The following is a 14,380-nucleotide window of genomic DNA, read 5'->3' on the forward strand; positions in this document are numbered from 1 at the left end:
ATTAACTATAGACAAAAGTGCATCTATCTATTCCTTCATAACCACTCACATATCCTTAATCTTTACAATCACTCTCATCCCCTCCTCTATCTTCACAATCAACAATCTCATGTTATCCTTAATGAGCTCTTGCTTTATGATCACTCTCATCTTCTCCTCCTCCATCAGCTCTATCTTCATAAGCGCTCCAATCTTCTCATCAATGTGCTCTCTTTTTACTGTGCCTCCTATCTTCTCATCAATAGGCTCTATCTTAACATTCTCCAACTATACGTCAATGACAATATTTTGAGTGTTCTATTAAGCACAAAAATATGTCATATATTAATAATAATAAAAATAGTTAAACTCACCAGATCTGTTATGTTAGGGTGGGGTTGATCGTTGATGTGCAGCTGGCATGCATCTATCATACCAACCAGTGGAATTTGTAGGGCATGCCATCCGCTATGAGTACTGCAGAATGGTGCATCCTCATGCAATGTCTTCAAACGATCATTCTAATGGTCATATTTATGAAATATAAGTTGGACTAAGGGAAAATGAAAACTCACCATTCGTTGGGTACACATCATTTGTGCTGTGCACTGCTTGAGAGTCAGTGATTTTGAAGCCTGTCCTTGTGTAATTGTAGGCATTGTATATAATTTGTATATGGATTTGTGATGTTGGTGATGGATGTATAACAAGTGTGATGGACAGATGATGGATGTGGATGGACTTTATACAAATTGCTTATGTTATATTGGGGTTTAAATCTTGATGGACTTGACGATTTTTTTCAGTCCATATGAGTGCATTTGTCATTGTGGATCTTGGTGATTACCACCACACTTTGACAATGATGCGACAATTTGCTTGTGACATCCAAATATGTCAAGACAAGCAGGCGGCCATTCATGCTTATATATGTTAGATGTAGCTGTATGTAGCTGTAACCAGGACTTCAATGGGAGTGCCCCTTCATGAAGATAAAATAGACGACTGATGGAAACAATGTGATCATGCTACAATGTATATAATCAATGCGACCATGGCTGTGTCACTTTATGAAGAGGCACATGAATACTGAAAAGCGCACCCACATCTTGAACCTCTCAGTGCCTACCCTTTTCGATGTTCTAAGCCTGTTTGAATGATGCATAATCCATATCCATTGTGGATGTCTTTCATAGGCTTATATGGGTCTTGAAACAAATGAAACATGTGGCTGGGAATGGGAGAAACTTGACTTAATTCATCCCTGCTGACATGCCAATTTTGGAGCTGCTTGCACCTCAAAAAGGTATCAATTAATGGAAGACATATGTAGACAGCTTTTCTTGGTTGCATTTCATTGAATTTATGAATTGTCACTTGTTTTTCCAGTAGTTATTTCGTGTCAAGGCCTGGTGTATGTTCATTGTTATATAGGATAATCGGACAAGTCACTCCTTCATATATCCTGTTTCTGTTGATCCGCTCTTGGATGGTGTGACCATAATGGTGCCCTGCTCCATTGCCAGACATCCTATCAGCCATTATCATCATGGGCAACCTTTCAGTTTCAATTTCATGAGGTGTTCCTTACTTGCAAGATGTCGAGGACAGAGGGTTCAAATGTGTTATATTTCCTCTCCACCTCTTATCGTGGTATGAATGGTGAGTGAGCACATACTACAGTGACAAATCTCTGTATTATACGAGTGAACTGACATACATAATATCCTGTATGATATGGGCTAATGGTAAAATATCCTTGACTATGACAGATGGGCCGGGAGGGATATTATTTCTGATGGAGGCGGGTGGGCCCATGTGGGGAATATGTAGAGTAGATGAGTGGGCTGATGGACATGGATATTCTATAGATGGATGGACCAAGGTAGTTGGATATTATGTAGATGGGTGTACCAAGGTAGGTGGGTATCAGATAGACGGGTATGCCGAGGGTACTTGTTATTACATACACGGGTGGGCCCAGATATATATTAGCCCCACTCAATTCCATTTTATTTGTCTCATTTTATTTTTTAGCGAGTGAGTGTAGATTGCCGTGGGGAACAAAAAATAAAATAATATATTGGGTATGTTGTTTGGCGCTCGTCATTGCAGAGTTTCAACAATGCGAGAGCGGGGATGCTACTTGTCTCCAGTACCTACAACCATCAATGCATCATATATCATGGCACGTCTACAACATCTCGGACACAAGCCCCTAAAGCACCATCAGTTTACAGCTAAACAACTTGAGTTCCTGGCTATTGTACAACTGGCTGCAGCAGAAGACGATGACGATGAACTTCTCTGGCGCACTTGGGCCCTGAGTGTCACTCATGAGGCATGTAAATATACCAAACAGGGCATTCGCGTCTTCAGAGATCAGAAGGGACACCGGGGGTCCCATAGATTAGAAAGTACTGTCCTACATAGGGTAATACCCTCAATGGACACAAATTGGATTTAAATATATATATATATACCAAACAGAAATTCAATGCAGAGAAGACAGGAGGAGACCTGGTGATACCTTCTCCTAACCTAGATACTGATCTGGTGATGGCTTGTGATCAATTGGTAGATTGCCTCATAAAGGCACATAAAAATCCCAGTGTGTCTTCCTGCAGATTCCGAAAAGTCATTTGATTATTCAAATTCCTTCATCACAGTTCTGATGCAGATCAATATAGCAAGATATAGCAAATTGATCTCCCCGATGAACACTGGGCATAATGAAGAGATAGAGGAGAAGTTGCTTGAGAGATGTCCTCCTGGCCATGAGGGGATAAAGTTGGTTGACATATAGAATTTGTTAGATCCGGAGGTATCTGCATCATTGAAGGGACCATTCAGTGAGAAAATCCTCAAGGCCATTGCGAGGCTGGCAGCCATCGCATCAGCGGCACTCAGGGTGATGCATCCGGAGCAGTACTGGGCAGGGTTATAAACCTTTGCAAACCTCGGAGAAAAGGCAGAAAGCAAGGAACTGCCACAGATGTCTGAGACCCTCCAGTACTGGGCATTGGTGTTTAACTCCCTCTCTATCATTTCCAATCGGCAAACCCTGAATCATCGAGACCATTTATCCATTCTGGAATGCTTCAATATTCTCACCACCGTGGGGAATTATTCCAATGCTCACATTAGTATGCCAAGCCTTCAGCTGGAGTTCAGGTACAATCCTGGCTGTATGATTGCGTTTTCTGGAAGGATTGTTAGAAATGAGGTTCATGAAGTGGAAGGGGATTGGGTTGCATGGGCATGGTATATGAGGAATTCTGTTCATATTTATGCCGGGGTTCCCTCATGTGGATGGGCTAGGGTGGATTGCCCACCCTGACCACCCTATAAAAGATCAAACAAGTAGAAAGTGTAGTTACCAGTGATAGTACCTACTCTGGAATGCCAAGTACCAATAATTGAGGACCAATATTTCCAAAACTTGATATTAGGGATATGGGACCCAATACTCGGAACTCAGAACTTGATATCCAGACCTCAATATCCAGAACTTGGTAATTGGGACTTGATATTCGGCACTTGGAACTCAATATTCGGAGGAGACTTGATATTAGGTATGTGGGACTCAACACTTGGAACTCGGAACTCGATATCCAGAACTTGATAATCAGCACTCAACATTCGGAACTCAGCAATCAATATTTGGAACTTGATATACACTCGAGATTTGGAACTCAATATTCGGAAAAGACTTGATATTAGGTATTTGGGACTCTACACTCGGAACTCGGAACTCAATATCCGGACCTCAATATCCAGAACTGGGAACTCGATATTCGGACCTTAGAATTCAATATCCAGAACTCAATATTAGGAATTCAGTAATCGGGACTCAATGTTCGGCACTTAGAACTCAATATTCAGAAGAAACTTGATATTAGGTATTTGGGACTCTACACTCAGGACTCGGAACTCAATATCCGGAGCTCAATATCCGGAACTCGGAACTTGATACTTGGACCTCGGAATTTGATATCCGGAACTCGGTAATCAGGACTTTGTATTCAACACTTCAAACTCAATATTCAGAAGGGACATGATATTAGGTATTTGGGACTCAACACTCGGAACCCGGAACTCAATATTCGGACCTTGGAATTCAATATCAGGAACTCAATATTAGGAATTTGGTAATCGGGACTTGATGTTCGGCACTTAGAACTAGATATTCTGAACTCAGAATTCAATATCAGGGACATGATGTCAGGAACTCAATATCAGTGGCTCGGAACTCGATATTCAGAACTCGATACTTGGGACTTAATATTGAATTCTAGATATTTGACATCTGGAACTTGATATTCAGGACTCGGAATATAATATTATGTTAGATATTTGGAAGTTGATATGTGATTTTCAGTACTCATTACATCATGTATGGAACATGGACTTCAAAATTCTGAACTCAGTGACTAGGGCTGCTCTCCCTTGCCTATCTTCAATCTGTCTAGGATGGTGGCATACATCTGCATCTCTGTCATCTTATCACAGATGCCTGCCTGTGGCTCCTCAAGCAATGTCAGGAGGTGTTCTCTAATCCACCTCAGTCCCATCACCCTAGAACATATTAGTCATGAATCAAGGAAATTGAATAAAACTCTTACTAGCCAATGCTGGTAGTGAAAGATACAGCAAGTCATTACCTGATCCCATTGCCATGGTTCATTCGGGATTGTAGTTTGTCTCATCCACCATGGAGTATCATAGTTGGATACAATCCAGGATGGATCTCCCAGATCTGCGACATCATGAAACTCACATAGGTGGGATGAAAAGATGTGGTCCAGAACCATATTCCACGTGTGCCCGGGAACCAACTGAAGAATATGAGCGACTGGCCTGGGAATCACCAAAATGATGTTCCTTGCAGCTGAGTAATGCAGGATCGGTGTCACAAAAGTCTGTCAGAAATATCAGCATTGAACGCCAGAGTCATCAGTGTCTTACAGTTATCTCCCATTGCAACCTGGCTTTGAAGTGCATGATCTGAGCCGAAGAAGGAACATTGTTGTTTAAAGCCTCCAACTGATATTGGGAGACACATGCTCAGATGCGTGATGCAGACATTGACATTGTAGCTGAAATGTCTGCAAGAGTGAGAGTGAGGGGTCAGTATTCACTCAGGGAATTCTGAGTGTCAGAAGTGGATGCAGGAGCAGGATGTAATTCAGGCATGGCTTATGCAGGAATATGATACTGGCAAGCACAATGAGAGTTGGTTCAGATGTGAAGATATCAGTCCCTGATGGATGAATAAATTTTTCAAACTCCGACATGGGCTGACCTGGCCAATTCCCGAGACTTTCATCTAAAGCATCTATCAGCATGGTCTGCAGGTCTTGAAATGCTGCCTGGGCATCCTGTGCCAGTAATGAATACATTCTGGATTGCCTTCCGGAGTAAGATGCATGACCTGGAAGGCGTTTCACTAATGATTCCTGCATTTGGTCACCCCACTGGGTTGCTTTCTACATAAAAAAGTTGCATGTCCAATCCATCTCCAATTGGACCAATATCATTTCTTCCTTCCATCGGTCCTGTAGTGCCTTTGCCCGAAGCCAATGAACTCAGTAAACTTCAGATGGGTCAGCTCAGCTCAACGTCAAGTGTGTCAAGCATGCTCGAACTCACATTCCTCATTCCATAATTGATTAGGACCCCCCAACTCTACTTCGACAGACCAGAACCAAGCGAGGGACTTGTTTCGCTGACCTCGGGCATTTGGATCTCTGACAGCAGTGCTGATTTTTAGCTGATCACGCAGCAGGTGTTTGTATTTCTCAAGCTGGTCTTTCCTGGGCTCAAGTTTCATCATTTGCTTCCAGGTCTTGGTATATATACTGGCATGGAGGGACACCACCTGCTGCACTGACATCACCTGGGACCAAGCTCAAGTTTTCAGGGCTTGAGATTTGGCTTGCCTAACTGTTGTTTGGAACAGGATTGCCTTGTTGCACAAGTGAATTCGGAGGTTGTGAAGGGCATCATTTGCCTACCCTGCACGAAGCGACATCTCCAGCGGAATGAAATCCTCTGCCATAAAGTGTCTGCATCAATCTACCCCAAGGTTTGATGGCAATGGGATCACAGTGAGCTCAGGGGAGTTTGTCCATATATCATCAGATGTCTCGGTGAAATCATCCAGGTCATCATCAAGATCATCAAGAATGTCTATGTTCAAGTTGTCAGGATCGTCATCTGTATCAAATCCCTCTCTGAGATGCATGAGAGCAGACTGAGTAAATCCGTCTATCTGGCCTTGGAGACGATCTCAATAGCCAACCCCATTAATATCCATGTCACCACAGATCTCCAAGAAGGTGCTGCATTACGGGCATTACTGTCCTCTAGCAGTCTAAGCTCAATCTCCTTTTTGCTTGGCGCTGAGTTCAACATTAGTTTGGACTTCAATGGAGGCATGGTCAACTTACTCTTCTTGATATTAATCTTGTATACATCCATCGCTGCAGGATCATTTATTCTGCTGGACTGAGTGATCCTCTCACTGGCTAACTATTCTGTCTTTAAATTGGCGGGTGCTGCTTCATTGAGTCTGTCGAAAGCCTTTTCACTTTCGGCAATGCCATTCTTTGCCTGCTTGTATTTACGGCAAGAGGTCCTTTTTATGCGGATCATCTTGCAGAAGTTGGAATCATTCATCTGAAAATCAAGACATTCCTGTTAATGTGGGGACAACATTCCCCGAGCAGCAGGGGAAATTAGGTTGAGACATGCCCATAGGGTCTCCATGATCTCTCCATCTATCCGGCCAATGCCTTTGATGAAATTCGACGCATATCAGACATAGCAGCTGTCCTGATGTCCATGCACATGCCACAACCCGATGCCAGGAATGATGGTCAATCCTGGTACCATTTCAAGAAATTAGCTTCGATCCACCCAAACCCCAAAGTGCTTGTTGTATTGACAGTTGATGTCATAGAAGGTGACAGCCCTGGTAATGTCTTCCATGTTGTGCTGGGCAGCCTCACAAAGGGCATAGTCCATGTTCATTTGTCTGCAAACTGTTAAGACCATGCACAAAGGGTAGGACTGATTCTGAGGGGCTTGGCTTCAGCTCGTGCGCTGCGCCCCTTACCCGAGTATGTGCCCTTAATTTCAGAATGATGTCCGAAGAAAGTCCAAGGACGTCCGAAGGACGTCCGAAGCGCGGAAAAGTTCGGAAGGACTTTCCGGACGAGTGCAAGTAACTTCCGGACGAGTGCGGGAAAGTTCCGGAGGAACTTCCGGAAATTACGATGAGGTTTCGTCCTGATACGGATACGTGTAATGGCTACTTAGGACAAGTCCTAAGTAGAAGCAAACAGAGGAAAGGCTGCAAGGACAAAGTCCGAAGCAGAATAGGTCCGGAGGACCGCGGGAAAGTTTCGGACGAACGTCCGGAAACTTCGGAGGATCGGATGAGCGGATAAGCGGAGCTCTGGCCTAGGGAATTTCTCCCTAGGCCCGAGATGGATATTGACTAAGTCGATAGACTAGAACTGATGTGAGGACTTAGAGTGAGATCTAGTGCGAGGACTAATATGATATTCAGACTGAGGAACTACAGGACATATACAAGAGTTTATATACTAAGGAAATAACGGAAAGATCAGTAAGCAAGCGTCCGAGGCTATGTATGAAGCATAAGCAAAGTTATCAAGCGCGAGTCGGAAATGAAGCATAGGTTAACGGATCAGTAAGCATACCGGTAGTAAGTATAACCGAGATACCGAGGACAAGGAATACCGAATAGAGGAATAGGCTGTGTCAACGTTATATACACAGGAATTGAATTAGGAAGCTTATCGTATATCGGATCGGATCGGATCGGACCGGACCGGATGTCCGGACAAGAAGCGTGGATATACGGGATATGATATTAGGGCAATAGACAAAGGATGAATGATGCAGGCTAGCTGCGGAGGTATGGAGGTGTGATGTACGGAGGTAAAGGGATCTGGACATGGATGCGCGGATGTGGATGTGCAGAGGTGCAGGGATCTGGATGGGTAGAGGACTGGAGACATGGATAGGGCGTCCGAAGGTCCGGATGAGGCGTGGGAATATTGTCGGATGTAGGTCCGGAATACGGGATATGACACAAACGATACATGATCAACTCATAAATGTTCAGCTTGCCTTTCGCCTTTCTGTAAATCTACCATCGCATGAGAGACAAAGCAACTGTGTCGGGCACAGGCAACTCCCCCGATACCCGTGCACTCTAATTTGTGCCGAGCTGCATTTGCTTAATTTACTGCCTAGTGATTGTTGCAGCTTGATTTTTCCACAGTGTCAGCTGCCTCTGCAAGATGATTTTTATACCTCTCCTTTCCCACCATAAACCCCAGCCCATCAGAAAGCCAAACTTCATCAAATGGCTTGATGGGATGCAGATGTTTGGCTTTGAAATTTCCATCCATTACAAATGACCAAGTGTATTTCCAGCTTAGAGTTCTTATTATCGCTGAGGTTACTTCGGTATTGAATAAGACTCACTCATCAAGTGATTCATCCCCTGACAAGAATACATTAATCCCAGGCTGAGGACATGCCGGGCAGAACAGTGCGAGATCTCCGGCATTCGGGGTGTCAGAACAATGGCCAAAGCCATACCATTTCATGGTCTTCAACTGCCTCCACTGTCGAGCAACTTTCATGAGCTCTCTGTATCGGTCCTTGGCAAGTGCTTTGTCAATATAATGTCCTTTAGATGAAGGAGATATAGCATTACTGGAACAAGGTGAGGAAACATGCTCAAGTTCATTCACCAGAGCTTGCTGTAATAGTTCATCGCTGAGGTGCCGCATTCAAGGTTGTCCAATAGAAAATTGTCAAGCACTCTGAAGGTGAACACAGTCTTTGGCCTGTTGAATGATGTAAGGAAAAATCCATGTTGAAACATTTGAATATCTGGACTCATGGCATTTGGACAATCACAGCATCGAACCTCGAGGCGATGAACTCCGTACTTGTCAACTATGACCATGGTGTTTTTCTTCAGCTGGAACTCGGGTCCTGATACAGATGGTAGGTCTTCAGGCTCAAACTGGTCTTCAGGTTCGTCTCCTTCGAACAAATCCCACCTATCCCTGAGTACCAGACATTATTTGCCATCATGACCGAGGTGTATGACGAGTCTGACATGAGCGAGACAACTTTATTTGAAGAATTGACCATTCCATTGACTGATCCAGTGAAAAGGATTGCAACGATGTTGATTCCTGTAACAACCGGTGCAATAGAGTGGCTCCCCAAGACAATCTTGATATTTGTAGACCCCATCCTGGTTGCACATGACACATCTCCTATCTTCTGGTGGAGCTTCTCAATCCAGGAGGTGATATAAATATGATTCCTGCCTTGGCAGCTATTGCCTAAGGTAGTCATTCTGGCTCTGCATTTTTTATACTTAGCAATGTTTGAATGACACTCCAACATTTTACATTAACTTGCCATCATTTTTGGGAGTTGCAAAGGCTCAAATGAGTCTTGGTCTTGCTCGTAAGTATTGTCAGAAAGTCTTCCTAAGGAGGTGGTGCTTGAACAGGCTGAAGTGTTGGTGATTCCAAGGGAGAGTTAGGCATGGACCTGTAGGCATGTCATCTTGTACTTGCAAGTGGGACCTTGACCCAAGTCTTCCTACCTTTGCTCCCTCTTGCTTCTACCCTGTGGGACTTTTTCAGTGGGGTGCATCAACCTATCTTCATCTTATTTTCTAATGTTGCAAAAAAAGCATTAGCTAAGGAAGGTCGTACGAATAGTTATTCCAATGTGATGTTATGCAGTCTTATTGGTTCATTACAAATTTATTTCCATTAATGGCATCATGTCTGATATGGGTTGATTAACCAACTGTTAGGCTTTGCTCAAAGTTGAACTTCAAACCATTATTACTTCTACCTTGCTCACCCTCAGCACATTCTGCAATCTGATTTACCATGGCAAGATCAGGTCATTCCACTCACTTGACTTTGGGAAGACATAGGGCGCATCAACCACAGACACAGAAGCTCATGGGAAATGAAATTTCGGAGCTGAAGAACTAGGGAGTATTCACTTCCATAGCTAGGGCTGCCAGGTTATTTGCTCCTAAGGTAGACTAAGGACAATGGAAAAAGAGGAAGCAGGTGATACATCCTTGTTGTGTTGAAAAACCAACATTTTAATGTCTTATTCTTCCTTCAATACTCAGATGTACAAGACTTGGTTGTACAACAACAAGAAAAAGAAGGAAAGGAAGAACATCCTGAAGTATGGGAGGAAATGGACACCTAGGATGGTGATCTACCAGCAGAAGTGGGAAGAGGTGCTAAAGAGGATCGAGGACAAGTCAGAGGCAAAGCCAGGAGATCCGGATATGTTCAAGCATTATCAGGCTGCTGTGAAGGGAGTCATGGCTGAATTGTCCAACGACGAGTTGGAGAAGGCAAAAGAAACGGCCGAAGAATGGTCCAATAACTATCCTCCTCCCGAGATACAAGCACAGGTCGCCCAAATGAAGGGACCTGCATATATGGAGCACTTTTCAAACAAAATGTGGAGGCAATGCAGGATGAGAGTTTTTGTGTTGTCAGCCTGGAAGAATGAACAGGGAGAGGTGCTGTTTGGGATGTAAGTGAATTTTATCGGTCATTGCAGATCTTTCATCTCAATCAATATATTTCATGCAGGCATGATGATAACGAGGCATTGGGAGATGGGGACAGCTTCATAAAGATGAAGGACTGGGAGGACATCGAGCCAGTTTGGTGAGTGTTTGAATTGTGGATACGAGAAGACATGTGTTGATCTTAGTGATGATAGGTGCTGGGGCAAGGGATGGAGGCCGACAGGTGAAGGGAGGTCACAAAAGAATCTGAAAACCAGCCTTCGAGCTCGAAACTGACGGGAATGGGATGCTGTTGCTTCCGGACATCACAGACATGAAACTCAAGGATAAAAAGGCCATAGTGAGGGCTTTTCTTACATCACACTATCATGAGTCTATCCGTGCTGCAGCTGAGACATTGTTAAATGCATGGACACAGGGATCTGTTCTGGGATTGACAAGGCAGTTGTGCCATGGAGCGCCATCTTACAACATCAGGATGACTTTGTGGCAAGAAAGTATCTTCCGGTGGATGTTGACTTGAAGGAGCCTTCCAAGTTGCAAAATCGGGACACCATGGCCTTGCTCAATTTCTGGCATGCTCGGCAGGAGACAGGCAAAGGTCCAACATTCATGTTCAAAGCATGGAAGAACAAAGATGGCAACATGGTAGCATCAGTTGCATCTGGCAAGTCGCCTTCCCATCAGACTGGTAAGGTCAGAAAGCAGCGGAGGGTAGTTATCCAAAGGCCTCGGGATTCCTCGACCATGTGCAATTGTTGTTCACTGCTTCACTGCGACTCTCAATCCCTTGTTGAATGGTTTGATATCATGACCAGTATAGGCAATTATAGACCGGTGTGAATGAAATTGCCCAATATTGGCATTAAAATTGCCTACAATTCAGGTGTTATGGTAGGTACTTCAGGGAGAATTGTTAGACATGGGGTAGACAGGGTGTATGGCGACAGAGTTAGCTGGGTGTGGTACATAAGGGATGATGTTCATAAATTTGTTAATGTACCCCGAGGCAACTATTCCAGGTACAAGTTAATAATTGCTGATGCCTTCTGTTGTAGCTAGGGGCATGGCAGATGTGGTACATAGGGATAATTTTTATTTATTTGGAAAACTTCATTTTGCTAGTAAACACCTGTCATTTGTTTGGTGGTTTGCTCATAGTGCCATGGTACTAGACGTCAGAATTTTTCAGGTTCTAGACCTATCTGATTTCTAACATACTAGGCCTGGGCCCACCACTGTATAAGGCACTGAACTCAGGCTTACCATTGCCTCCACATACCAATGGTGAGCCTATGTCACACATGAATGGCATCAGGGTCCACTCGATAATGTAGGTTTAGGTGTAGACAGGCTGGGCTGGATTGTATGGACCACGCCAGTGTTGTGGGCCCAATTGTGTAGTATGCATACACACTCTGTGGGCCCATCCTAGCAATTTGAGATGTGGCCTGCCTGAGCGTGAACATTCTGTGCCTAAGCCCACCTGCATGTGTTATAGCTTTCTCTCCAGCCCACCATCCATTCAGCATTGCATGAATGGGCTCATTCCTTTGTTCAGCAATGTGATTCAATGGACAATCACTGTGTGAGGTTGCCAATCCCCAGTGTGAAAGTAATGCAATTGTCGCCTGCAGTAATCATATTGCATCGCTGCCCATAAATCTGAGATGACATTCAACCATGGCATATCACGAGCGCAAGCTGCTGACTTACCAGCAACATCTGCGCATGCATTTGCCAGCTGCCACATCTAATTATGTTTGCTGGTGGCCATTCACTTTTGAATTCTCCAGTGTGTCTCATTTTTTTTCACTGCCCATAATATCACCACAATAGTATTCTAGTGACAACTGAAACTTGCGGGCCCACTCGAGACTGTTGAGGAATCACTTTTCTGCAATACCTCAGGCCTACCTGTAAGTAAAATGTATTTCAATCCAGAGACCCATGGACCCATGCCAAAGCTTCAAAGAATATGAGCCATGGGCCTCATCCTAGCTATTAGGTACACAACAACATAGGGCCCACTCCATGACACTGACTTACAATTATAATGTGAGCCCATGGTGGGTTGGTCCATGTCATTTGGCAGAAATGTCAAGGTGGACTGGACAGTAAGTAAGGAGATATGTCACTGTATTATGTGATGTAGTAGTATACACCATACAGACTTTAATACTATAGAACATCATAACAATTACCTCAATTATTTACCTTCTATGACACAAAGGGTGGATCTTCAGCAAGGGTATGCCACATATATTCTCAAGTTAGTTCTGATAATATCAATATGTTATATTATTGTAGTGTCCTAGCATGGAGGTTAAGAAGGTGAACTGCAGTGATTATATGTACTTGATATGTTATTATTTGATGACATTTTTCCAGATCTCAATGGACACAAGCAATTTACAATGTTTATAAAAACACTCTTAACATTCTTCTGAAGATCATTAAAATTCCCCATTAAAGACTACTACAGAAGATATTGGTTCAGGTTTAGGTGCCCTTAAGAGTGATATGATGGATGTTCTTACAATTACAAAATTTGCTAGCAATCATAGTGAAGCCTATTACAGCAGAATTATAGCACCAAACTAAAATACTAGCTTAGTATTAAGACTAAACTTGTCACTAATCTCTCCTAACAGAACCAGGAGTTGTTTCATCAGGACTTCAGAAAACAGAACTATCTGAACAAATTACTCAATTTAAATTGACAGCTAAGAAAGAAATTGATAAGGCTAATAGGAGATTTCTAAATATCTTGTATATTCATTTCCCATTCACTGATTTCATGCAGTTATGTCCAACTCAGAGATTTTTATGAGAAACTACAGATTCAATTTCAACCATCATTTACCTTAGTGGACAATGCCTAAAAAACTATGAAAAGCCTTAAGGAGCTTTGGATCTCCTATATGAAAACTTACAACATATGGGTTCTGAGCCTATAGATACTTGGATGTGCATAATAGAACTGGAGGGGTATTCTAGGAAAAATACAAAACTGATTGCCTCAATAACATAAGACCTTGAGTGCACCTGTAATTTTGGTTGCTATAACCTTAATTAATAGTAATTTTCATGGTCATCCAGCAAAGCATGTTGCAAATATGGCTGAGTACTTGAAACTCCAGAAGGATAAAACAATTGACACCCTCATCAAACTTATGCAAGCAGAGAATCAGGTCGCTCACTGTCGGTCATGGTAATAAATACATCCAATTATTATCATTATGCTACATTTGCTCTAACTCTATCCACAATAGCTTGCTAGCAGATGTGAAGTAAAAAGAACATAGCTATATAAAAGGTAGTTTAAGCACTCTTCACTTCAGTCAACTACTTAAAAGTAACTCTTAGATCCATTGGTTTGTAGCTAGCAAAAGATCTAGTAGGTGTATTTCAGAATAGTATTTCCAATATTTTAGCCTATGTACTGAGGTGTCTTAGTCTATACTGAACATAGTATTTGGACTATCCCTAATATCTATTTATGATATCTTCCAATTTCATCTGGAATTACTTTAGTATATCTCAGGGATATTCTAGTGCATTTATTAGATGGTCCTTTCTAGAACATTTTCTGCCTATTAACATCCATAATTTGTACATTCATAGGAAGCAATACCTTTCTGCACTATTTGGGCTCTTCTATCTGCCCCTTTACTATAATATGAATATCCCATTTATAATATTTGAGCTCTCTCATCCATCCTATTTACACTATCTGGGCTCCCCTATCTGTTACGACTGGGA

The 14,380-nt window shown here is 42.8% G+C and overlaps 6 protein-coding genes across 6 annotated transcripts; 4 read left to right on the forward strand and 2 right to left on the reverse strand.

The window, feature by feature from the left end:
• Window positions 1–1,577: 1,577 nt before the first annotated feature.
• Window positions 1,578–2,926, forward strand: HD556DRAFT_1314889 (uncharacterized protein; the record flags this gene model as incomplete). Its single annotated transcript, XM_041301034.1, has 7 exons — window positions 1,578–1,641; window positions 1,752–1,920; window positions 2,017–2,019; window positions 2,095–2,413; window positions 2,470–2,590; window positions 2,649–2,744; window positions 2,796–2,926. 7 exons carry the CDS (start codon window positions 1,578–1,580, stop codon window positions 2,924–2,926), a joined length of 903 nt encoding a protein of 300 aa, XP_041152160.1.
• Window positions 2,927–2,974: 48 nt separating this feature from the next.
• On the forward strand, window positions 2,975–3,319 carry HD556DRAFT_1250988 (uncharacterized protein; the record flags this gene model as incomplete). Its single annotated transcript, XM_041298974.1, has 1 exon — window positions 2,975–3,319. The coding sequence occupies one exon, from the start codon at window positions 2,975–2,977 to the stop codon at window positions 3,317–3,319; it is 345 nt and encodes a 114-aa protein (XP_041152161.1).
• A 1,093-nt stretch (window positions 3,320–4,412) lies between these two features.
• Window positions 4,413–6,462, reverse strand: HD556DRAFT_1314890 (uncharacterized protein; the record flags this gene model as incomplete). Its single annotated transcript, XM_041301035.1, has 7 exons — window positions 4,413–4,557; window positions 4,760–4,901; window positions 4,948–5,025; window positions 5,285–5,413; window positions 5,632–5,878; window positions 6,062–6,258; window positions 6,432–6,462. The coding sequence occupies 7 exons, from the start codon at window positions 6,460–6,462 to the stop codon at window positions 4,413–4,415; spliced, it is 969 nt and encodes a 322-aa protein (XP_041152162.1).
• Window positions 6,463–8,123: 1,661 nt separating this feature from the next.
• Window positions 8,124–8,992, reverse strand: HD556DRAFT_1435379 (uncharacterized protein; the record flags this gene model as incomplete). The annotated part of the gene is made up of 6 exons (XM_041305423.1): window positions 8,124–8,225; window positions 8,262–8,264; window positions 8,295–8,451; window positions 8,503–8,681; window positions 8,738–8,759; window positions 8,859–8,992. The coding sequence occupies 6 exons, from the start codon at window positions 8,990–8,992 to the stop codon at window positions 8,124–8,126; spliced, it is 597 nt and encodes a 198-aa protein (XP_041152163.1).
• Window positions 8,993–10,171: 1,179 nt separating this feature from the next.
• Window positions 10,172–10,891, forward strand: HD556DRAFT_1451526 (uncharacterized protein; the record flags this gene model as incomplete). Its single annotated transcript, XM_041307971.1, has 3 exons — window positions 10,172–10,617; window positions 10,677–10,754; window positions 10,810–10,891. The coding sequence occupies 3 exons, from the start codon at window positions 10,172–10,174 to the stop codon at window positions 10,889–10,891; spliced, it is 606 nt and encodes a 201-aa protein (XP_041152164.1).
• A 567-nt stretch (window positions 10,892–11,458) lies between these two features.
• HD556DRAFT_1199572 (uncharacterized protein) lies at window positions 11,459–11,638 on the forward strand (the record flags this gene model as incomplete). The annotated part of the gene is made up of 1 exon (XM_041296355.1): window positions 11,459–11,638. A coding segment is annotated over one exon (180 nt), but the record flags the coding sequence as incomplete, so codon positions are not given.
• Window positions 11,639–14,380: the final 2,742 nt, after the last annotated feature.

The sequence above is a fragment of the Suillus plorans genome, assembly GCF_016647745.1.
Source record: "Suillus plorans strain S12 chromosome Unknown HD556scaffold_133, whole genome shotgun sequence".
Taxonomy (NCBI): Eukaryota; Fungi; Basidiomycota; class Agaricomycetes; order Boletales; family Suillaceae; genus Suillus; species Suillus plorans.